At 41.2% G+C, this 25,711-nt stretch overlaps 1 protein-coding gene across 1 annotated transcript in view; it reads right to left on the reverse strand.

Annotated features, from left to right (window-relative positions):
• Window positions 1–653: 653 nt before the first annotated feature.
• The window catches only part of GPD1L (glycerol-3-phosphate dehydrogenase 1 like), a 196,534-nt gene continuing 171,476 nt past the window's right edge, over window positions 654–25,711 (reverse strand). Inside the window, exons 6-8 of the mRNA XM_086942106.1 lie at window positions 13,329–13,562; window positions 9,717–9,823; window positions 654–4,122 (exon numbers count right to left, since the gene is read on the reverse strand). Coding sequence (XP_086798232.1) covers window positions 4,026–4,122; window positions 9,717–9,823; window positions 13,329–13,562 — 438 coding nt within the window. The 3' untranslated portion in view covers window positions 654–4,025. The remainder of the gene's footprint in view (window positions 4,123–9,716; window positions 9,824–13,328; window positions 13,563–25,711) is intronic.

The raw sequence follows: 25,711 nt of genomic DNA on the forward strand, positions 1-25,711 counted from the left end.
CTGGACATCTGGACTATATTCTCACCATCTTCTGAATGACTTATTCCATCTTCAAGGGGGATGCAAGAGTAACTATTTTACATCTCCAAAACTATGGCCAATTGCCACACATTCAAATATTTACTGAAAAGACCAATAACTTCTAAAACACCCAAAATATTAACATTCCTTTGTCCTGTCCCCATGCTTGGATTTTGTGCGCGTGGAAGCTCTGCTTTAGCCGATGTCTGGTGGCTCATTTCAAATGCACCTGGAATGATGCTCACAAAGGAAGCATGCCTGTTGACTACTTCTCTGTCGCTGGGATGCCTCTCACACCGTGAACACCATGTGGATCTTCTCCCCGGCCGCTGTGCTGCTGCTTCCAAACAAGAACCTGACCTTTGGCAAGGCGACACCCTGAATATGTGAATGACAGATTGAGTCAAGGGAAGGGAGTCATTGTTTCTGATGTCCAAGAAATAGCCTACCAAGCCCACAGTATCCATTAATTGTGAGATAAACCAATTACAACAATTCTACACTTGTGAGAAGTTGCCCTTCCCACAAATGGTGCTTCATATGCATTTAAAACCAAAATTTGACCTTCTGTAGCATGTATGAATGTATCCAACTTGTTGATGAACATCATAAAATCAACAAAAAACAGCAAGTATGAATGCAAAAAATGTTTATTATGTTATACGTTCAAATGTGAATTGCATGGTTATCTTCGTTCAAGTACAAAAAGTTAAGCAGCATGGAATGGGTTGCATTTCACAGGCGGTGCATACAAGCGGCAACTAAAGAGAATGCTCTGTTAGTATCCCACATACGAATTAAAAGACGAAATATGCACAAAGTCACAAACCTAAGACTAATGCAGCCATCTTGGAAAAGTACTCATTTACAGTAATATCAGTTGCCTATTTGCTAAACCTTTCACTATTTTCTCAATGGAAGAAGAACTTGTCTTTTACTAGTAACAATGCAAAGGTCAGGCAGACTTTCAGTGCATCCCTTTCCATCTCTCCAATCTATATCTGAGGTGTACACCAGAAGTAAGGATTGCATAGATATGCACCGACCATATTCCTATCCCTATTGATCAGTAAAGGAAAAAAGGGGCCAAGACAACACTAGACTTCCTGACCGCATAAATGTATTAAATGGTATGGTACAGTTAGCAATCCCGCCGAATGTCCCCGGACATCTATAACTCAAGGAGTCTGCTCTTAAAGTGGATTCATTTTTAACATCAGCAATCATGTCACACTTACATTACATTGTATTTAAAAAGAGCAGCAAAGGTGACCATAGAAGACATTGGGTGCCAGAGAGGTGCAGGTCGCCCCAAATAAACTGGGTTTAAATAATAATGGCTGTGAATCTACACTGGTTGCCCCAGATGTACAAGGATATAAACGCATAGGACTGCCATAGGCAGTGTGTGTGCAATGGATGCACCACTACAGTACATACCATGAATAGCCATTCCGATATATTCAAATTTCATTGGGTCACGTTTAAAAAAGGCACGTGCTAAATTTTCCATGAACTCATTTTTGCCTGGAATTCTGGCTTATCTGTAGTACACAAAGATCACACCAATGCACCTTAACTCAGAACACGACATCCACATCCGACAGATCTCCTTACTCAGGTGTAACCAATTTTTTAGAGTACTTAAATTATTTCCCCCTAGTCATTTCTTTTAAAGAAAAAAGCTGCAATACTATAATAAATGAGAGCTGTCACTTCACCTATAATGGATGTTTGTGTAGGACACATTTTATATTCCCACTATCTTTTGCTGGCACTGCTGTCCTATAAGGCACATCATCATAAGTAAGCTGTAATAAGGTGAAGAAAACTGCGAAACCAAACAACCTGAGGCAATGTGGAAAAGAGGTAAAAAAAAAAGACTGTAAACATTAGCAGTATCACCAAACCCAAGACAGAGAGTAAAGGACGCAATGTTCCATGTCGCAAAAGGCTGTTAGTCGATATAAGAAGTTTAAATATACTTGCAATAGACTGAGCTGAACTGTGATCTTAAGTTATAGTAATGCCAGTTGGCATAAAATATTTCAAATCAACTCTTTCAGGATGGTCCAGTCCATAAACCCACCACGAGACATGTCAGAAATAAAATGGTTGCTGGCCGTATAGCGAATTCCAGATTTCTTCTAAAATTATGGTGTATGTAATACGCGGACACATTTACTGGTTAAAAATCTGGCATCAAATACCTTTAACGAAAGACAACTATCCCAAAAATCTGCCTTTTGGAACAAACAATCTCCTATAATAGGTTTTTTGAAGCAAAATCTTCAAAAAATAGAACCACCCTCACCCCCCAGAAAGGTGAAGCACAAGCAAAGTTTTGAGAAGCTGACAAGCTCTGCAGTCGATCTTCACAAAACGTAGATGGGGACATTATAATTTTGTACATACATGGCCAGGATAGGCATCTGAACTGGTTACAAAAGGCATACAGTAATCTGAACACTGCAATTATACTATCTAAAGCATGTGGGTTAAAGTAGAATTCAGGAATCCACATAGAATTATTTTTTTTGGGAGGAGCAAAATATTTGTGCGTGGTTATGTTCATTTTGACCTTCTTTAAATGGAGGTGGAAATGCAGGAGGACGTTGACCAGGTTCTGCTACTTTTTATTTTTTATTTCTTTTTACTAATTTCAAAACACTTCAACTGGCAGTTTCTGTGGCACATCAAGCAGACAGAGAATGGGAGAAACCTGAAGTTTGCTACCATTACTTATTGGAGTGCAGATACTTGTAAATAGGATCTGAGCGGAATGGCTGTTTCATGACTTACTCATAACGCGGACCTAAGTCCCAACGTCCGTTAAATGCCAGTGATCTATTGTGCGGTAGGTAGCACTCACCGATGTGCTATTTGTAAAAACAACAATTCGGTTATCTTTCTTACATGATTTAGCCAAAGCTTTAAGACAACCTATGAAATATAAACTACACAGCTCGTTAAATTGTACTTATTGCTTACTTGTTGACATATCCACACAATGGCACTATTTTATTGAAAAAAAAACAATGCAGAACTCAACCCCAACTCCCAAACAACTAAAACGACAAAAAAAAAATAGATTCCATTTTAAAACATTGTTGTGCGCAACTCTAGACCAGCTGGAAATCCCTTAAGGGTGTTGTTTTTACTCATGATTTTTTTTTGCAATTATCTTTCGAGCTCGAAAAGTTTTATAAAACTTTGTGGAAGAAGTTGTCAACCTCAGCACCCTTCTTCCTGCATGGTTTTAACTGGCACAGCCATCCCTGGGATGTTTAAAAATTGAATCCATGTATGATGAGGTAGGATAAGGTCATCATGAAAAGAGAAACATTCAAATAAAGCATAGTGTCTTCAACCCATACAATAACGCTCTTTTAGCAAGGGGAATAATCTTCTGAACGGGGCACGTGAAAATCAAAATGTTTGAAGATAAATGAGAAGTCTCCTTCAACATCTCAACATTCTGGAAAATGTAGAAGACTAGAGAACTCCATAAAATGTGCCAAGTATTAAAAAGTACACCACACTTTCAATGTTGACTTGACCTAGTGTGATGCCACAATGGTATCAGATTAATGCTGGATAAATGATCTATCACATTCAAAACCCAATAAAATGTTTGTAATGAAAGGTTAGAAAATGTAAAAGGGGTCCCTAGAAAATGGACTTTGTGCATTATTTTAGGGTTGAGGATCAACAAAAGGGAACAATGGATTAGTAAGCATGCAAGGCAAATCTTCTTACGTATAGGGAGTGGTGATGGATACATTCACTCAGGTACATACTTCTAACAGGAGTATATGTTTTCAAGTAGGTTAGTAGCGGGATATCTGGTTAATGCCATAATCTTCCTGGTGGGCCCATAGATTCCATACAGTAGTCTTCCTGCGATGGCTGGATTGACTCATCTGCTGAAAACCTCTAATACCACCGCCTGCTTGTTCTTCGGAGTGGCAGACGATTTTCCATAGGTAGTGTGGCCAGAGTGTTTAAATGTGCTCCGGGTGGCTCTGCAGGCAGGAGATGACTTCCTTTACAGGTTTTCCTTCGTAGCAGATCTGGTAGACTGCTGTGAAGAGCGGAAACCTAGAAGTAAAAGAAATAAACGCGTTGATTCCTGGACCAGATAAAGATTGGTCAGCTGATGTATGGTGTAGTAACCAACAAGATCCTCTGAGCTCAGGGGAACAGGGATTGGCAATAACTCCTGATGGGTACTGGGAATGTCTTCTACAGTGCACAAGGATGCTGTCAGTACCTACTACTGGGCACATTAAAATTGGCAATACCTGCTGAAAAGGGCAAAGTGGAAATTGGAAAGATGTGATAAACTGGGTACGTAAAGATAAAGGACCACTTACTCACTCCTGCAAAGTAGGTATTTATTTGCTACCACACTTCAGGCTGTAAGTCGTGTTTTTGAATGCGAATTTGCAAATCATTGGTTGTTAAGGGTGTAAATTGCTACCGTGCCGTTGCTTTTGTTCATCTCTTTATATACAGACTGTATCCCTTGTTACTGAACACATCTGAAAAGTTATAACTGCTCACAATGAACTGTTTAATTACATGCTACAGCCTCAAAATGTAAAGTATCATCACATCAAAAAATTCCAACAATGGCAAGTTATGCTAAAGGTGCATGCGTTTTTCCAGAAAGCTCACTGGGGTTAACGGGAATTTGAAGCTACTACCGCAGTGACTATAATGAAAGGACTAGAATAGCTGTTCATGTCTCCATATCAACTAGGCATTATTTTCCACTTGACCCCTTTCAGAGATTTGCACCAACATATCAAGTTTATCACATCGCCATGCACTTATATCGATTCCACAAAAATCGAATACAAACGTATTGTTAAGTAGATATGGAGACACAATCAGTAAACATACACTTCCAATTTTATTTGGGTAAATGCGACACTCAGGAGACTTCCAATCAATCTTTTCCATCAATTAGCCACTATGGAGTAGTCCGTATAGAAGAATTTCACTATGGCCATGGAAGGAAACTAGTTGCCATAAAAACTCCCAAAACTGATATTCCTCAATAATGGCATTCGTTATTCCGAGTGGACAGAAAACTATTTACCAGTGAGTCACATTTATCTAGGGTGATTCTATGCCATTCGCAATAAAATCATCTTCGTGCCAAAGGAACTTTCTATGGCACAACTCCACCATAATAGATCTTTGTGGAGTGGTGTGGCTCACTGGTTAGAGGCGGCAGACCCGTAAGCAGAGAACGGCCCGGGACCAGGGTTTCAATTCCCGACGCGGCAGGGTCATGGACCAGGGTCAGCGGACTCGATAATTCTCGCCTCGGTGCCTAATCTAACCAGGGAACACACTCGGCAACTCTGGGCATTAAGCTTGCCTCATCTCTACAACGGCCCCCCACATACGCCGGGGATGCCTGGTTTCACCTTGGAGATACCCAGTAGGGACCATCTCACAGGGAAAACCAGGACGGATTCCCCAGCGGTCTTCAGCGCGAGGATACTCCATGGAGTCGCAGTGCGCTTTACAAGTACACCCACATTTACATTCTCTCACAGTGTCCTACAGGAAATGCTCCCAATTAATATGTTTCCTCAAAGATAGAGATATTCTGAGATAGCAACAAATTCACAGAGGACTTGCCTCGGACAGTGACACCAATCAAAGGAATTGCATTGGCACAATTTTCTCTTGACTCTCTCAGCCACTATCACTGTGACCACCAAAGCTCTGCTGAATATTCTCGTGAACTTTATCGTCCTCTCCTGCAAACTATATTTTTGTCCAAATAGCAAGCTCCCTTTTTCAAACCTGTCTTTAGAAACAGGGCTTCTTCCAATACTGCTTAGTCTTGAACAAAGCAGTGTTCAGGAGACCCACCGATTCAGACGAATAAGGAACCTTCCATTCTGCTGCACACCAGCCTCTGCCATTCACAGTTATTAAAGATCCAATTGATCTGTGTGATCCAGAGGGAGCAGTTCTAGGTATGATCCATCCCTCCGAAATGAAACTATCTTGATGAGATGATTTGGTGGAAAGTTTCTGAAAGAACATTTGCACCTCAGCAGCCCATTTGGATGCAGTTCTCTTGAATCCCACAGCACATCAGAGCCTCCTCTTCCTTGCTTGAATTTTGCAAGAAGCTGAAGGCCTGGCTCTTTGAGTTAGCTCTGCTGAGCCAACTGCACACTTCTGCTACAGCACCGGGATACCCTTACGGGCGATAATGCACTATAAAAATACAGGTAACATAAAATTAAATGAACAATCTCACGTGAGAAAGTATCATGATAATAGGACCCCTTTTAGGGGCAGCTCCAAGACTGAGTTTTTTATGGTTAGTCCTAGTTTCATGCCACAACCAAAAACCAATAGAATAACAGACTAATTACCAGTAGTCAAAATTGACATCTTCAAAAGTCACAATATTTTTCTCAACAAGGTATGGGTATAAGAAGTGGTTAAACAGCAGAATGTAGAGACTCGTTTCTTCAGCTGCAATATCTGTCATGGAAACATGAGGACAATGCAAAAGAATATCTGTGTCAGAAGAAAAGAAATCAGAAAGGAGGCTAAAAAGTAAATTTAACAACAAAAGGAAATACCCCTAAAGAATAGAAAAATAACAAAAGGCTTTGTTTTCCAAAACACATTACAAACACAAGGTCTTCAAAATATACTAGTACAAAGGAAAATGTTTGCAGTTTTGTCAACATTTTGTGCCATTTAAAATTACTTCCTTGTTAAATTCATCTCACTACTGTATTAGGAACTGTTTACACAGAATACATTGGAAAGCTCGTAATCTCTTGGTACTGACTTACATGTGTAATCGGTACCAAACAGTATTGATTTAGGAGACTTGCAAGTGGTGTAGAGGGGCCTTTCGCCCGTTATGACCTTGAGCATGGGAAGAGAGACAAACCTTACATATATGATGTTGCTTGATTTGACCTGATTTTGAAATAAGATGCAGGTAATTTGATTCAGTATTTGTTGCTGGTGGACGTCCCACGAGAGACCGAAACACTGGAGAGAGCCTAAGAACATGCAAGAATTCAATGAAAATTTCAAATCATTGGGAAGTGGGACTGTACCCCAACACAAGTGAAGACTGATTTCCACTTTACAACTGTTGACGCATCGGTATGACCTCTTCTTTTGTTAGAGTTAATTTTAACAAATCACATAATTTTTCACTTTTTATTTTATTTTTTAGAGTTTTATATAGCGCAAACTAGACCAGGGACATCGGGTATCAGACCGCTTTACATGAGCACCAGTTTTGTTACAGAAGGACACATTCAGTTTTGTTAGGCACAGGGAGATTAAGTGATTTGCCCAGAATCACAGGATGTTGAGCGTCGTTGCCGAGACTCAAACCCAGTTCCCCAGCTTCGAGGTCAACCGCTCTAGCCGTATGGCTAAATCCTTTCCCCTTGGACCCAGAGCCCTTGAATCAATCCTGGCACGTGTATGGACACTCGCATTGTGCTGATTGTCAATGGCTAGAATACCCCAATTTCTTTTTAAAACGGAATTACAGTTTTGGGTCTATTTTTTTTTTTTTAGAGTGATAGGTAAAATCACCGTTTTATTCAGGCTTTCAGTTGCACCGAAGGCTTGATAGCCTAAGAGGGAAAAATAAAACGTGAAACTTGGTAGATATATTTAGGGTGGGGGGCTGCTTTATATGTTTTCAAAATTATTACCACATTATGCTGCACAAACATACTCCGTCCCACACATCACCCTGAGGATAAACAATTTTGCAGACCGCAGGGAGAGAAATTGAAGGCGTAAGGATAACAATCACCATAGGGGGCTTTATCATTCCAAGTTCTTATTTCGATCTTAGCCAAGCAAAGTGAATACTTTTATCCTGAACTGTGCACCAAATCATACTGCATTTTCAAGGCATCCAAACTTCTGAGAAAATGATTCTAAAGCAGAATGAGAAACACATACTAGTTCTGGGCTGTGGTGACCATCATAGCAGGAGGGATTTTAAGAGGAGAAACCTTAAGATGCATTAATATACTGAAGCTGTGGAACTCTTGCTATCCACCCAACAGCACATGAGATGGCTTCAGGCCCAATGACCGGCAAAAATGACACCAGTCAACAAGCTTGATCAATCCACCTAGACTTGGGGGAAGCGGAATCAAGGTTTGCGATCAGTAATACGCTGATGCAATGAGGGGATGTGAGGTGGCTGAAAGCACTGCAACAGCATGCATGGAGGAAGAACATCCATGGAGTCCACTGGCCAAGCACAGAGACAGCGGTCCTTTCGAGGGCCTGAATGCTTCTCTGAAAAATTAAGGCAGCAACCCCTCACAGACCCAGACGCTGATAAAGAAGTTGAGAATCAAACAGACCAACACAAACATTGTGCCTGCTATGGAAGATCACCACTATCGCACCATGCGGCCCAAGGAGGCAACAAATAAAGGGAGGAAGGAAAGAACATTTCTTCAACTCAGAGACACTGTGCTGGGCGTCACAGGCTTTCTTGCTACATAAAGAGAGTTGAAGAGCGTCTCAAGAGAATGCTTGTTTTACAACATCAATAAAGGAGCTTCACGGCAACCACACAACATAAGAGTGGAAGCAACATCCCCAGAAAAAGCAAACTGGAGAGTTAGGAATGGGTATTATGCAACCCTCCTGAAAGTGGGGACATTGAAACTGATATTTCTGCCCCTGTGGGAGTGTGAAGAGAGTGCAGAGTTCCAGGAGTGTGCAGTACATTCCTTTACATAATTAGGCTGAAAGTGATTGCCTGGAGAGCGAGGCTCATCATGGCCATCTAGATCTGTTGTGTCTCCCTGCTCCAAAGGATGGTGATAACATAACTGAATTAATAAAGAAATGTTTGCATTCTGAAGTGCTTTCTTGACAAACTCTACAACACTATGGAGGATATTCTGGTTCCGACTCAGGCCATATGGCACCTCCACAAGGCAAGGGACGAATATTGCAGACTTAGTATGGGACGGGGAGACGTAAATGGTCATTACCAATATGGTGAATAAAAAAATTCCTGATTAAGGGGAGCAGAAGTCTGTTTTCCAGATATGAGCAGATAGGAGAATTAAAACAGAGGAAGGGACTTTGTGCAATTGATCCTGGAAGTGATGATGTGATATCCCTACAAGTCTTAACGCATATTCATCAGTTCTTAAGAGTAAATAAAGCCGTCTGGCACTTTGTGGACAGTGTTAAGGCAGTAAAGGGGGAGGTCTTAAAACGTAGGTGTCTTTGTTTGAGGACTGTGATGTTGCAGTTTGTTTCTACTCCCTTGCGGAGAGGAGCATATGCTGGATGGCCGAACAGAAGATGGGATGGAGTGGCAAGTCTACATGCGTTGCTAACTTTGAGATGTTTCAGTAATGTTTGTGGGGATGTAGAGACAAACGTTTTGTATTTACATCCTCTCTCCTCCCCAAATGACTAAATCTTACTTGATCAGTTGGGGAGTGAAATATCTGTATTCTTATTGCAGTCATTATTGATGCATGCTCTCCACTCTGTTCTTTTGACGGGGCTTTGTAAGAGAGCTGGAAGATTTGCTCAAGACAAATTTATATGAAAGATTCTGCAAATGTGCACCAACACGAGCTAAGGAGACATTCTGTAACTGATATCACTGTACTAAAAGGCACTGCACTTACTTCTCCACCAGGCCCTTCTGTTGAAGGATGCGGTAAACCTCTGCCGAGGTCTGGGGCCCCTGCAGCTTTTGACCATTGAGCATCTCCTGCTCCAGTTCTTCAATGCTCTTGGGAAAAAAATGCAAATTAATTAGACTGTCAGGTTTTCAGTGTTTTTGTAAATTTCAGTTGTGTTTTCTCAGTGTTTTAAAAACTCTTGCAATCAATGCTCATCAGGGTTTATTCAGCTGTCTAGCCCCCAAAATAGATAAAACTTTGTTTTTACAGTGTTTGCAAAACATTGTTTTTGTAGCAGTGATGGTTAGAAATCACATATCTAATTTAAAAGGAGAAATAATGCAGGGTATTTAGCGTCTTCCCATTCATTGACCGTGTGTCCAATGGACTTATGCTAAATAATTATAAGCATAGAACGTGTATACTGAACTCACTCACACCCCATTACCTTCTCTCACAACTCACTTGCTCTCACACTCCCTGTAAGCACTGACTGCTTTACAGGCCTATTAATCGATTAAAAAAGTTAAGGGTGCTATATTCAAATGTTTTAATAAACACATTCTTGGACACAGTTGGGGGTTATTCACCTACTCCCCACTGAATAATATGACATTGTAAGGGTGGTCCACCCTGCCAACAGCAAAGTACCTTGTGAAACTATTAAAATGTTTAATTACACTCAATTAATTGGTAGCCCTGCATTCTAAGACACCTTAAACATGATGCATTAACAAAATGCTTGGCAATGTTTTTCTGCACTCTTTGCCTGGTTACAATATGGTGATGCTGCTGTTGAATGGACATTTATAGCTATCAAGTATCCCCATGGCAAATGTCTCACTTTAAGTCAATCCTGACCGGAGGAACTTTGGCTGTTAACATTGCAACTATGGGATTAAAAGACCATCAGGTTGGATAACAAGCCAGGATTAGCCAAATACATCCCTCAAAACAAAGGGACACCTTGCAACTATGATTTTTTATAACACGTAGAAGTGTTGTGATATGTGTTTGCCACTACTCCATGTGAATGGTGGCAGCACCCTTCTCACAGGTACCAGTCACTGCATCTTACATTGAATGTTTAAAGCCGGAGGTGTTTGGCAGCTGATCCGCTATCAATATTGACTCGTTAGGAAAGGGGCCTAGTGTATCAAATGTTTTTACCCATTCTGTATTTCTGGGAAAATAGGATACTACCTATTGGGCAAGATTCTTATGAGTCAGCCATTTCACAAATCAGTGAAAATTAAATACCACCAAAAAATCAAATACGATAATATTCACAGATTCTGTGCTATGTAAACAATAATTAGATCAGACCTAAAACCTGCTTCTAAACATTGCACCTTTAATAGAAGCAACACAACTGGAAGAAAGAAAAGGAAGAAACAACAATATTTTAATGACATCTGTAAAAGCAGAATAATCTTTGCTGCTACCATGTAGAACAATGTTCAATTCTGTTGGCCCTTTCAGGAAGAAATAGAAATGACTCCTCCCTCACTTTGCTTTCTTTGAATTGCATTTTAGTTTATGGTTGTGCAGGTATGTACCAGTTTTTTTATATGTTCACACTGATGAGGGCTGTTTGCCTTTCTGTGGCGTTTTATCAGTTATTGTAGATTAACACCTAAAACAGCATTGCCTAAAAATATTCAAACATTTGCAAATACAGCCATTAACTACAATGTGTATTACTCTGTTAAGGCAACACGCTGTGGATAAGTTTTCCTTGTGCGGTTCTGTACACTTTGATTAAAGTCTTTGAGAATCTAATACGGAATACAATGTTTCAGGAGAATTTGTGGGCACGTTGCAGCAACACTAGGAGAAACCCAGAAGGTAGGGGGCTGAAAGCAGCTTCATGATCTGCACTTACACAGGTTTGTGATACAGTTTGTATACTGTACTCTTTACTACAATCGTACATAAAGGTGTAATACATTGCAGAGGGAAATCCTTGACTTCGGATTATGGATGCTCAAGAATCCTACAATCTCAAAATAATGTTGTTACAGTCTATTTTGAACTGGTCACGTAATGCCCTTTAGTATAACTACTCAAACAACTCAACGTGTTAAATTTCTAGCCCACAAAAGAGATAGTCATTAGCCCTCATATACAGTCACAAGAAAGCAGGGAAGTGCCCTCTTTAGCCCTTCTCGAAATCCTCAATGACATTCTTGTTCACATCATCACACTCTTCATCTGTCCTCATCCCTCCTGCAGGAACACTGCATATTCTCCTGTGACTATGGTTGCAATTTCACCTCGTCCTCTTCTCTCATTTTTGGGTTAGGGACACAGGTGCGGCCTCCTGAATGTTCACTATTCCCTCTAAATATAAACATCCACTCTAGAGCTTGACACAATCCCTGCACAGCTAGACTGGAATCTAAAATAAAACATGTTCAAATCAGCTTTACGGTGTTGGAGACCACAGCTACAATGGGACTTTACTGCCGCCCATCCAACTCTGAGTGGACTTTAGCATGCAGCCTACCAGGAAAATGCCAGGGTGGGAGAATGGCCAGTCCAGCCTGCTCTCCCTTCTGACCCCCCTCCCACCCTAGATATCCTGTTCATCCCTGCCCTCCATACACACTACAAACACAATGGAGCAGTACTACCGAAACCACACATCAATAAATGTGTCAATGCTGACCAAAAACAGGCTTGACTTGAACCCTACTGGGACTGCACACACTATTGAAAGCACCCATTCTGTGAGCCTCCCCCCCCCCCCTCCCCCCATCCCAAACCAAGAGAAGGCCAAATAGGGGAGGCTGGAATTATTATTCTTCCAACAGAAATGGACAAAGTTCATAAAGTCTGCACCTTCTCAACTTTGTGAAGTGTAGAAAGTGTATCCTAACAAGCCGCTGCCAATGTCTTCCACCACCCTTCTCATCCAGAATTTGTTTTGCTAAAATATTCCCTTGTGAATTTTACTTTCACTCATTTTACTGAATGCTGAGTCAGCAAATGGTAACATGTTCACTTGTCTCCCGAAAGATCTATTTTTTGTGTACTCATCTGTTTCTTTTGAAAATCCATAAGCTTTAGAGGATTGTACAGCAGGTCTGCACACCCCAGTGCCTGTGGCAGTCTTCATGAAAAAACTGAGGATCCGCCTCAAGCACAATAAAAGGTACCACAGACAGCAAAACAGAGAGCACTAAAGGAGGCTTTCATAGAAAGGTATTGTGTGTGCAGAAAGGCCCAACTTTTATTTTTATTTCAAGGCATGTATAAATGTAAGAAAAGCACTAGAATGCTTTTTTTTAAACTGATTCATCTTAAAGGGGCACGACCACCAAGCAGTATAATAAATAAATAAACACAACCTTCTCTTTATCCAGCCTTAAGTCATTAACAAGAATGTTGGCAATACGTATTCTAGAATGTTCCTTTGTTTGCTGAAGTCTGCTGGGTTTAGAGGTGAACAGCGACAACACTGAATAGGTTGACCCTTTGATTATAAACCAAGGTTAACAAATGCTGAAAATATTTTAAAGAGATACTCTATAAAATATGAGATAGAAGGTAAGCTCCAGTGCAGTTTGTATTCAGTGGCATAAAAACAACAGCTTTTTAAAATTGAAATACCTTTCCAGTTTTCACAAATGCTTCCGACACTTTGCGGTTGCGACCGCCGTAGCAGGTGGTGACGAGGTCGGCCACGCCGCAGCTCTCCAGGAAGGTTGCGGTAGACACTGTGCCCTTGCAGAAGATCTTGGCGAAAGCGATCATCTCCATGAGGCCGAGGCGGATCACCGCTGCCTTGGTGTTGTCTCCGCAGCTGAGGCCGTCACAGAACCCGGCGGCCACTGCCACGATGTTCTGAGGACGAGTCGCAAAGACAAAACTCTGAGCATGTAGAAGTACACAGCACAACACATAATCTTAGGTAGGACAATGGTTATAGTGAATGGGGGAGGATTAACATGAAGGGGTGCAGAACAGGGCTCTCCCCTGCTGCTGAAGAGAGCTGGATTTTAGTGACCTAGATCCGCTGCTTAAGACCCTGAAGCAGAGCAGGTAAGCCATCAGCAGCAGGGCCGAACCTCAAGGTTCACCAAATACAATGGCGATGCCTTTGGACACAGAGTTTATACCGAAGAGTTTATCAAGAACACCAATTGCAAATCCCAATTCATAAAAAAAATATATAATTAAAAACTATATATATTTTTTTACATATTTTTTTACAAATGGCTTGAGGGGGGAGCGTAACTCATTAGTTCAGCATCTATCTGGTTATTAATTTTCAGTACTGCATGCATGAGCTAGGACCGTAAATGCCATTTTTTGAAGACGGTACAGTCGCATGGGTGCTATAAGTAAATAGTAATATATTCCTGTTCTACATACACTGAACGATATTGTAATTTCATTAAAGCGCATAAACCAACCACAAGAAAGAATCTGCAAACCGGCCATTGATGAGACCAAACTAGAAGGGACCGAAAAATCCCTACAGTGAGCTCCTGCAGATCAATGTTAATGATTACCCGCTTTACGCGACAGTGCAATGAATCACATAATAAACCCCCCAAAAAACACATTGCTTCATTAAATTTGCAAAGTCACACAAGTCCAATTATAATATTCATGGGACAATCAGACATGTCATCCACCTTAACTCTTAAAATTGTTCAGTGACACATCAATTGCATAAGGCCAATGTCCAATCACTGGAGCACTCTCCAGTAGTCGCGTACTTCAGTATCAGAAGCAAAACATCAAAATTGACACGGTCACCTACATCAAGATCAATCAATGATTTCTGTTTATGGTTTGATTGTCCTACAAACCAGCTGTTTTTTTTGTAATAACTAAAGTGCAATGGTTTGGTAAATTTACAGACCAAATCGCTTCCTTTCTTTTTTGGATTTAACACCTGGGGTGACATTTTGTATACCACTTTATAGTATTCGCCCCCTTTTAATTTTTTTCCTTTCAATTTTTATTTTCATTTTTTAGAACACACTTCTGCTCCGCAGACAACGCAAACAGGTTGTCTGCTTGCCGCTCATTTCAGACGCCTCATTTCGGGCGGCCAATGCTGCCCAACCAGACCACCATAATGGAATGGTTTTGCCCACAGTGTATTACTATTTTACTATTCCAAGATGGCCAACAAATGTAGCGGTCAAGCTGGAACTTCAAAGCAATGTAAAATATGTTCCGTACCACAGAAAGGCCGACACTCGGTATTGTGGTTAACTTTATTTTATATTGCATGCGTAGGCCAGCTATGTTTAGGTGGCAGCATATTTTCTATTTTATTCTCTTAATTTATCCGGTACATGTTGTTTTATTGTGGTTGTGTAAATGAGTGAATGCAAGAATGAGTAAGTGGGTAGATGAGTGGATGCATGAGCGCAAGGATGAGTAACCAAGTGCGTGCGGTGTGATGACTAATGAGTGACTGCACCCATCCTTTATAAGCCAGACCCTGCCCGTCCCAAAGCATGAATATATTCTCTTTTGCAACTGAATGGAAGAGAGGAAGCTACCTCATATGGATTGCTTGGGACTAGAGCTACAGAGTGAAGCAGGACACACCCCTTGAACAGAATGACTGTGGGGCATCAACACATGGGGTGAAGGAATAACGAAATAAATATTTTCAAGGGCATAGCTTGCCTACCTTGAAAACTAGGTTCCAATCCCAGCTTTTCCCCCTGCCCAAAATGTGCCACTATGGTAAATCATGTTTTCCTTCGTGTGGGAGTCATACGCAAACAATTTAATGTGAGATCTATTTTCCTAACTTTGTGGCCCATTCACTAAGACATTTAAGAGTATGTGGAATGGTATTGCAGAAGTAATACTTAATATACCCTTAGGGGCTCTGTGAATTGGCCCCTATGTGTTCATTCCCACTTCGACTATCATATCCTAGATTCTATAATCTGCCTCAACCACCACAATCCCGGCGGTGCCGCACCTCACAATGGCGGTGTCCCTCCTGCAATAAGACACTTCTCTGTAAAGAACCACCCTGCTTCTTGGAGCTAGGTGTGTGCTACACCATACATTTGAAACACAAATATGAGCTAATTCAGTGATATGAGGTGGGGTGGAGGACTCCTTTTACAAAAATGATGCCCAGGGACATGGAGCGCTACTAACGGGGGAGACCGAATCTTACTCCACCCACAGTGTCTGAAGACGGAGTGGAGTGGAAGATTATGACAGTAGAAAGCCCAGATGTGGGCATGCACCAGCCCAGGGATGGGTGGTGGAATCCAAGCAGACCTTGGACGCTCTAGTGCTGGGTGGCTAATATAAGTCCTATATGGATGGCTCCACTATCTATTTCAGGATAACCACCAACTAAATATATGCAGATCTATTTAGGATAACCATACCAAAATTACTTTTACGTAGATATTCTATAAATCTGGCCCATAGAGATCTGCACTGCACAACTCTCCCTCTGGAACAACCACCATGTGAAAAGAGGATGGATTAAACCACAAGAAGCAGAGGACTCTCACCACAAGCAGGGTGTAGTGTGTGGATGTGGTGGTGTGCACACTTACATACCCGCTGGATGTGGTGGTGTGTACACCTTGAAACCAAGAAGAGGGGCTCTTATACTCCAAAGTGATGGAGCACCCAGTAACTTTAAAGGTAAAAAAATCAATGTACCCTTTGGAGACACCCTGGGTAATATTGGAATCCACAATTTATGCAACCGCATTCATACTAAACACAGATATTACTCCACTCAAAATGTTTACGGTACTTATGAACAAATGTAAAAATCACAAATAAAGATTAAAAAATACACAATATTAAATTCGAAACAATTAAAAATACAAGAGATCCTGATAGGAATCCTTTCATATTAAAAAAGGAGAATTTATCAAGACATCTGTATTAGTCATACAATTTGGAAAAATAGACAGCACTATGCACGGACATCAGTACCCAGTCTAATTCGGACTGCTGACTTTGTACCAAATTTAACACAAAAACACAGGGCATTGGCGTGTTTTGGTGGGACAATCACAGTTAGGCCACCTTCTTCAGGACTCCGCTTTTATTTCTCCTTTGTAAATAATTCAGTGATCATTCATTTATAGCACCGGTGCAACAGCACTCTGGTTGAAACTGCTCCCAGTGGGTACTGATGGTACTTCCAAAAGGACCTTTTATAATACATTTCATAAGGGTTAGTGTTTTTTTTTTCGATATTCAAATGTTCTCCATATATCACATGCCCTGGGAAAGTCCTCGTTTCGCTCCCCCGATATGAAATGATATAGGTCGTCACAACTCCTAGGCAACTTTAATTTATATCCAACATATCTAAGGGACACATCTCGGCAATTAAGGAATATATACAGCGGATCTCCGTATATCCCGTCTGATATGCACCAGGATCACGTATCCGTAGCTCTTGATTCTAACGGATATCGCTACTCCCGGTGTTAGCTCATGGATGCGGTTTGTACGCCTACATATACGCTGGATGTGGTGGTGGGTATACACCTACATACACGCTGGAAGTGGCGGTGTGTACACACCTACATACACGCTGGATGTGGTGGTGTGTGTACACCTACATTGGTGTGTGTGTGTGTATGTGTACCTGTGTGTGTGGCTCTATGTGTGTGACTTTGTGACTCTTTACTACTCACTCTTTCACTCTTTACTACTCGCTCTTTACTACTCACTCTCTAATACTCTACTACTCTCCACTCACTCTCTAATACTCACTAAACTCACTACTACTCACTCTCTATTAATCACTCTATTACTCTCTAGTACTCACTCTACTACTCTACTACACACTCTCTACTCCTCTACTACGCACTCTCTACTTCTCACTCTCTACTACTCACTATTACTCACTCTACTACTAGGTCTCGCATTTGCAAGAGATTTAGCTATTGGCATTGTAAATGACAATGCCATTTATTTATCTGTTTTCAAAACCAACACATAAATAAAAATGTTGTCATTTACAATGCCAATAGCTCTAACTTTTGCAAAGACGAGACCGTTTCATTGTAAATGCTTGTTTCTGGTTTTAAAGGAACTGGGGTTTCTTTGTGGAACAGGGTCTGCTTAAAAAAAAAATACACACAGGGACAGCTATTTGTTATCTGCTTCAGGCCACTCTCCCTGTGCTTGGCACCGCCCATAAGGGGTCGCAAATTACAAGCTGCCTCATGAATATTAATTAGGCAGGTCATTCTGCAAACCCAGTAGTTTTCTATTTTGCAAACGGATCTATTAGTACAGAAGTCAGTTAGCAAAATCAGATTGAATTTGCAAAAAGTCAGTGTTCATTTTGTGACTGCTTTTTGTAAATCCAATCTCAGTGCATCTGGCCGAATATTCCTTACTTTTGATTAAAAACCCTGGGTTTTACACTCAGCTCTAAAAAGACCTTGCAGGGCCTTCCGTTACACTAGGTGAGGTTTGGAACAAGGGAGTTTTATCCTCCACAGCATCATTTCCCTCTTGGACCTACGGTGGTTATTAATCTTCCCACTGTCTACTCTAACCCAGTGAATACCACTTTGTATATATATTTTTATGATTTGATTTGATTTGATTTGATTTTTCTATTTGTATAGCGCGTGATTGCCCAAGGGTGTCTTGGCGCTGAGAATTCCCACTGGTTCATTAAAGATGTATAATTAGAGCTGTCTAGCGAAGAGCCATGTTTTAACTTCCTTTCTGAAGGATTTCAGGGATGGACTGGTTTTTATGTCTAGCGGTAGTTGGTTCCATATTTTTGCCGTCTGTACCAGGAAGCTTCTGCCGCCCCAGTTAGTTCTTCTGAATCTGGGTACCTTTATGAGTTTCATTTGCCCGGATCTTAAAAGTCTGTTTGGCTCATATAATTGCAGATGTGTTTTTAGGAATTTTGATCCAGTTCCATTTGTTGCTTTATATGCCAAGCATAGTGATTTAAATTGTATCCTGCTTGCTATTGGGAGCCAGTGCAAACTTTTTAGTTTATGGCTTACTTTTTCAAACTTTGGTATTTCCAGAATCAGCCTAGCTGCTGCGTTCTGCAGGCGTTGTAACTTAAGGAGGATTTTCTTCCTTGCTCCGGCATATAGGCCGTTTCCGTAGTCCAGTCTGGACAAGGCCAGTGCCGTTACCACTGTTTTGCGTGAGTCATACGTAAGGTAAAATCTTTTTAATCATTTTCAAGATTTTCAAGATGTTTATCACTTGTTTGGGATGGGGGGCGCACATACACAGGAATTGCCTACTCCATGTATGTCATACTACTGACATATGCATAATTACAACATTTGAGATTGTCGCCGTTACAGTAAGGTACATTACCTTTTATAGCTCTTAGTTTAGATGCAGAATTACAATGGGGTACATTACCCTGTCGTGGCACTGGAATTGTTCTGTGTAGAATGTGACATGTGTTGATTGCATCTATGATATACAATTGATTAGCCTCATAAAACTATTCATGTACTAAAGTTCATTCCATGCTCTTATTGTACAATAATATTTCCTTCCAGCTGTTATATGCAGAAATCTGTTTCAGTACATTAATGTTGCCAAAGCTGTTCCATTTTACACAGCATGACACGCTTCTGGATTTCTGTTCCAATTATGATTGCTTTAATTGTATGTTATTAATTTTTATTCATTTGTATTCACGATTGAGCTCTAGATTTGGAATGTATCTAGCGCGTCGATTGGCTTAGTAGTATTTCTTCCATGTTAATTACAGGCTTACGGAACGATTGCATTGGCGATTCAAATGTGATTTTATTGCACTCATTTTCTGCATCTTCAGACATTTTAAATTGATTTATTTATAAGTATTGAGGACATAAGACAATCATTTTTGCAATTGCAGTCTATTGTTTTGGTATTTGTTCCAAAACTATAGTATTTTCTTCATGTTCATGAATCAAGAGGTGTATTTCTATAGGTGATAGAGCGCAATTCCTCAACTTGAGAAAGGCATTGCCGAAACGCGTTGTTCTTTATGTGCACAAATAAAATCTGTGTACTGTCCTCTGGTGTGGCGCTGGACTTCTTGGTGGGATTTCCTACTTTGTTCCTGCTTTCTGCAATATATATATATATATTCCAATAGTACCCTGTCATGCAGGACCTAGGCTGTTTACAGATAACATATACCGTGGGTCAGGTGGCAGACTGAGCCTGTACACCCCCACAGAATATATTAGCCATTAGGTGAAAGGTTTAGTCCATAAAAGGCTGCAGTCCTTATAAGGCATGATGTACTTATAAGGCATTCTGTCCTTATTTTGAGTTATGTACTGATAAGGCTTTTTCATAAGAAACAACAGGAGGTGATGCAGAGAAAGTGTGCAATGTTTCTTGGACCTATATTAGGATACCAATATGAAATATAACATCTGTTCTTACTGGAGCTGGAGAGAGCTAATTCATATGAATGAGGTGGTGTTGTGTGTTCCATGTAGAGGTAACATTAAGTCCATATCATTCCATCTCCCATTTACCATCCCATTCCCCTTTCCCTTTTGTGTGATCAGTTGAATGGTCCTGTACCTTTCCAGCCTCTTCTTTGGTGAAGAAGTTGACTGAGAGAACATTGTGAATGTGTGAATGTGTGACGGCTCCTTGACTGGCAAATGCTATGCTGTGCAGGGACAGTCATGTGACAGCCGTGCTCTTGCACTGGAGAATTATAGCTGACGTCCACCTTTATGCCCTGATTTTGACAGACTTATCCTAAGTTCCCTGCAGATTTCCATGGACACGTTCCAAAAGCTTTAACCTGACCAAATGTATCCATGATAAACCCTGAGAGTGCAGTAGTGTTACTTTTTTTGCAATGCCCGTTAGATCAGAAATTCAGTTTTTGTGCAAAATCAAATGTACATCAAGACTTGCAATGAAGGTGTCTGTGGTGTCACAATGTCGCCACTATGTGATGTTCAGGCCTTGCTAATATGAAATTTGAGCTCTAATTTAGAATGAGTTCTACTTTGTAAATTAGATTCTATGTTTGGAATGAGAGTTCTAATTAGGAAATAAAAGAATTCCATTAGAATGCAGATTGGAACCACACTTCTAATTTGGATAGTCAGAACTGAGTTTGGAATGCAAACTCTACCCTTGGAATGCCTCTTGTGCAAAATATAAATTGTTTTTTCAGGTTCAAGCTGCAGCTGTGTATGATGTCCAAGGTTCATTTTGTGAGTAGTAATGAGCGGATTCTTAGGCTACAGTTTTGTTGGGCACCTCGTCTCCCCTGGGTACCCAGAACTACCTTCTATTGACTGAATGGGTGCGATGCTCTTGAAGCTGTGTAGAGTCACACAAGGAGTCTATGGCAAGCCAGGCCAGCACAGAGGCATTCACACAGATGAAGACTCAGAGCCCAGCCATAAGGCCACTGCCAGGCTCTGCCAGTCAGTGCAGAAGAAAGATGCAGGGTGTCTTCTAATTCTTAGATCCCACCCTGCCATTTGAGTACCTGAATCACACCTGTGAAATGGGCAGAGCAGATAAGAGGAAACAGAATGAAATGCTGTACATTCCTATGCAGTGCACCAGGTCCGTCTCACCAGCGCCTTAACAGATTCTCTTACGATGGGTTTGAAGGACATTCTTTTTGGCAGCGACATTGAAAGATGACTATTGTTAATTATTGACCACAGTGGCTACAACATCTGCAGAATGATCCAGACAGAGAGAAATTCTGAAACAAATCCTCTGACAGCTTCTGTCTGTCTAGGCAGGTTCAAAATAAAAGTCTGTAAGCAATAAAGAGAACACAGGAAACCTTAATACTTAGCTAATTGTTTTTGACTTCCTTTCCTTAATCTTTTGGTTATGTGATGTCATGTTACAGATGGGCTTACACCTATCAACATAATGTAACACTGGTCTCTCCATGCAGCCTTGAGTGCTATCAGTGTTTCCATCAATCCCTTGTGACATCAGGTACTACATCACATCCCGGGTCCTGGCAGGCTTGTGACATCATGTACCTCATCAGACCACTGGCAGATATTATGACATCATTCACCACTTAGCTATATATAGAGCCATAGCCAGGGATGCCTGCAGTGTGTGGGCTAGCCTATGAATGGTGTGAATGTGGTGTGAATGGGGCCCTCAGACTGCCATCAGACAGGCAGGATGGCCACAACAGCTCTACTTCTCATCGGCCTGACAGGAGCTTGCCTGGTTCCTTCAGGGGGAGAGATCAGGAAGCAACCTTGTGCACGCAGAACCCGATGAGAAGGCAGTCAATGGTACTGTGACGTGGGGGTGCAAGGACCAGTCGGTGTGGTATGGCCAAAAACAAGTTGTTTCCCGGGTTCTCCAGTAGGCAAATTGAATTTTGCCCTGAGCTCGACGAACCCGTAGCACTGCCCCTATCTGGAGCTGGACACCGGATCCCTGATCTGATGAGAAGCAGGGTAGTGCCCTGAATGTGACGGTGTGAATGGTGTGAATGCAGCCGCGGCTGGTAGTGGGAGTACCGGCCGGGCGGTGACGTGGGGAGGGGGAGGGGCAAGGTGGGGGGTAGTAATCCATACATTACTACCCCCCACCCTGCCCCTCCCCCTCCCACGTCACCGCCCGGCAGGTACTCCCACTGCCCCATGGCTGGTGTGAATGTCCAGTAGCAAAGGTCAAAACCTTGGCGTGGTGCTTCTGCTCACAAGTTTACCCATGAACTTGTTCTAATTTGACCTATTTTGGATGAAAGTGGATCGTGCATTGGCTTTGATTTCTTTGTCTTTCTGTTCTGTGTTTTTCTCCTAACTGCTTTCTTGTCCTTTCATGTTGCCTTTCTCACTTTTGCTTTCTAAATCTCACTTTATTCTCTTCATACATTCTTTTATTCCTTCATTGTTCAATTCTATGGGTTTTGCCTTCTCATTTGTTTAGTCTTGTATTTTATTCTTTCATCCTGTATAGGCTTCCAACTTTCCACATTGCTTTTTTTCTATTTTGTATCTTGGACTTTCTCTTGTCCAGAACATTTTCTTTTCTCATTCTTGCTGTATCCGTTCTCTTATTCCAACTTCCATACTTTCTCTTTATTTCCTAGGTCTTCTTTATGTTGTCTTTATATTTTATCCTTTCTGACATTGTATTCGTTTTCATATTGTTCCTTTTACCACTCTTCACTTCATTACTTTCTGGCATCAATACATCCCAATTTGTTTTATTTTAGGTGTTTCTTTTTACAAATGGGATAAATATATTTTAATTTGTTTGGGGATGACTTTTGAATCACCAATACAATGGGGTACCTAGAAGATGTCTTAGCCATTTTAGATGTAGCCACTACCTTGTAAGCAGTGAACCCTATCCTGGCACCATTGAGCTGTATATTACATCTGTTCTGCATCTTACCAGAGTAGCTGTTTGAGTTACATGAATCAAGAAGACGAACCTGGACAAAAGGACCTACTTAAGACCTTGTGTTCAACAGAAGTAGAAAGACACTGAAAGATGCTAAAACCAAAAATAAAATTTTGAAAGTCCTGCACCTGTCCTTAGAGGGGACAATATCTGAGAGGAGCTTCTCGGCACTCCAAGAACTGTGAGGTATAAAGAGGACTGGACAGTAAACCTTTGAGCTATTCTGAGTCTGCAGTGAAGGTGGCCACTTACACTTTTTTATTGTATAGCCTGCTTTGATTTTTAGACCATGTGTAGAGTCTTATTGCTGTAATAAGAAATGTGTACAGGTGTTGAAACCTGTTAAGCAAGTCTGGATTAGGCCCTGATACAGTATCCAGGAAAAAAGCACTGGTAAAGCCAATCGGTCTGACACTGGCTGGCAGTCTTTTGATTTTGCCAATTCTTATTTTGTTTTCTTATTTTTGTTTTATAGTAAAGAGTGTTTTTTTCTCACTCTCACCACCTTTCTTACTTCTGTTTTCTTGTCTTCCACCTCGGTTCAAACCTGGTTTGTTTGTGTTTGCCTTCAGAGAGGACATAGTCTGGCAGTTCAACTGGATGGTTCCCATGAGGAGCAGGGTCAAGACTGATTTGCCAAAGGCAAGGTATAAACCGAGGTGGCATGGTGAGCAAAAGAACCATTGGTGGGAATGCTACCCGCATGAGTGCCCGTGGTTAGATTACTTTCAAGCATTCCTCCCATCACCTTTTGAGAGAACTTTACATGGACCAATTGTACGAAGCCTATATTTTTGATCCTAGAAACTCACATAGCCATAAGTTGGAAATGTTGCTTCAGTATATTCATAATGATTTTGATATTTGGCTGGGAACTGAGAAAAACCTTTTGGCATTTGTTTTATCGCTCAACAACTGCAATCCTGACTTACAGATCACACTTGAATGCAGAAATAAAAAGACAATTATATGAGAAAAAGCATCTTAAGATCAGGATCAAAAACAAAGAGTTTCAATAGTGCCTTATGTAAACCTGCCAAGTAAAACTCTATCGCAATATGGTAGCTTTCATTCCAGGGCGGTGAGAGATAACTTGTCCTCGTTCTGCTTCTCTGGTTTGGTGGATGTGATTAATCATCAGTGACGTCTTGGATTGAGATTCCTGTGTGATAAAGTGTGGTTTCTGTATGGTCGAAGTATGTGGTCTTGCAGGGGTGCCTTACAGTGCAATACCGATAAAATATGCAAAGATGGAACCCAGGTACTCTCTTAATAGACCTCCTCTCAGTATACTCTCCAAGTATACCTTCTATCAGTCCTGGTGGAGTGACAAAGACCACACAGGCTACTTAGAGGAACAATTGTGAAGCTTTTCAAATCAGCAAAATTGACAATAAGTAATTGACACGCATAGAGAGGATTCCAACACCATTTTAGAAAAATAGCTCTGATTTGATATATTTTTAGACACAAAAATGAATTCAATACATACAGTATGACCGGAGCAATCAGTTTTCAAACAATACATAAACAATACTTTGCAATGTGAAAAACATTAATGTTACGTTCAGTGGGAAAAACACATGCAGTTGACACTTTAAAGGATTTGTTCGATGGAACTCTTAAAAACGGGTAGCGTGGTGCAGAGCGGGCGGGCCAAACTCCGGAGGAAATGTGTAAAGCATCTGCGCAGCACACTCACAGGCGACACACCAGGCACACTACAAAAAGAGACTCCACACCAGGTTGCATGTAAAATAGCTTGTGTATTATACCAAACACAGTAGGATGCAATCACAGTTGTGATCACGGCGCTAACTGGCACCGGGTAGCCGTATACAGGGGATTATTTACAGGGCAGGGCCAATTGGGCCTCTGCCAACATCATCACCAAGTACACATATAAAATGAAAGTCCATAAGCAGTAAACGTATAACAGCCAGTAGCTACTGGCCAGACCAAGACCTTAGTAGAAATCCTTGGCATAAACCTCAACAATGTGCACCCTAGGAAAAAGCATTAGGCCCATCGGCACAGCCATAGGTATTAACACATTTGTATAAATAACTTTAACATGAGGCATAACCTGGAACATCAAAACCTGACATTATGCAACTTCATATGCATTAGGCATCAGTAGGCATGGAAACCACCACAGCATGAAGTAGACATAAAACCGCATCAGCATAGGTACAAATCATGAACATGGGGCACACTATGCATAACCATAGGCACAAAACATATGAGCATGGAGACATAATCATATTTGCATAAATCACTTGAGGCATATGCTGAGTAGGCCTTGGGCATAGAACCTCATACAGGGCATCAGTAAGCAGGAAAACATTAGCATGGGTGCACTTTACACAAACCCCACTTACACCCAGGATCAGCAGCGCCAACATTTGGGAAAAAGATATTAGGCAGGATCAGAGCTCCTCCTGGGGCGTGAAAACACAACGTGCAGACCTTCAGCCTCTTATGGCATCAACCTCATTGGCAATGGGCAAATAAATAAAACCTCATGGCATTACTGAGAGTGGCACCTTCTGCACAAAATCGCCAGTGTAACTGCACCATCCGATAGCCATAAATCAAACTCCTTTCAT

This window comes from Lissotriton vulgaris, chromosome 10, assembly GCF_964263255.1.
Source record: "Lissotriton vulgaris chromosome 10, aLisVul1.2, whole genome shotgun sequence".
Lineage (NCBI taxonomy): Eukaryota > Metazoa > Chordata > Amphibia > Caudata > Salamandridae > Lissotriton > Lissotriton vulgaris.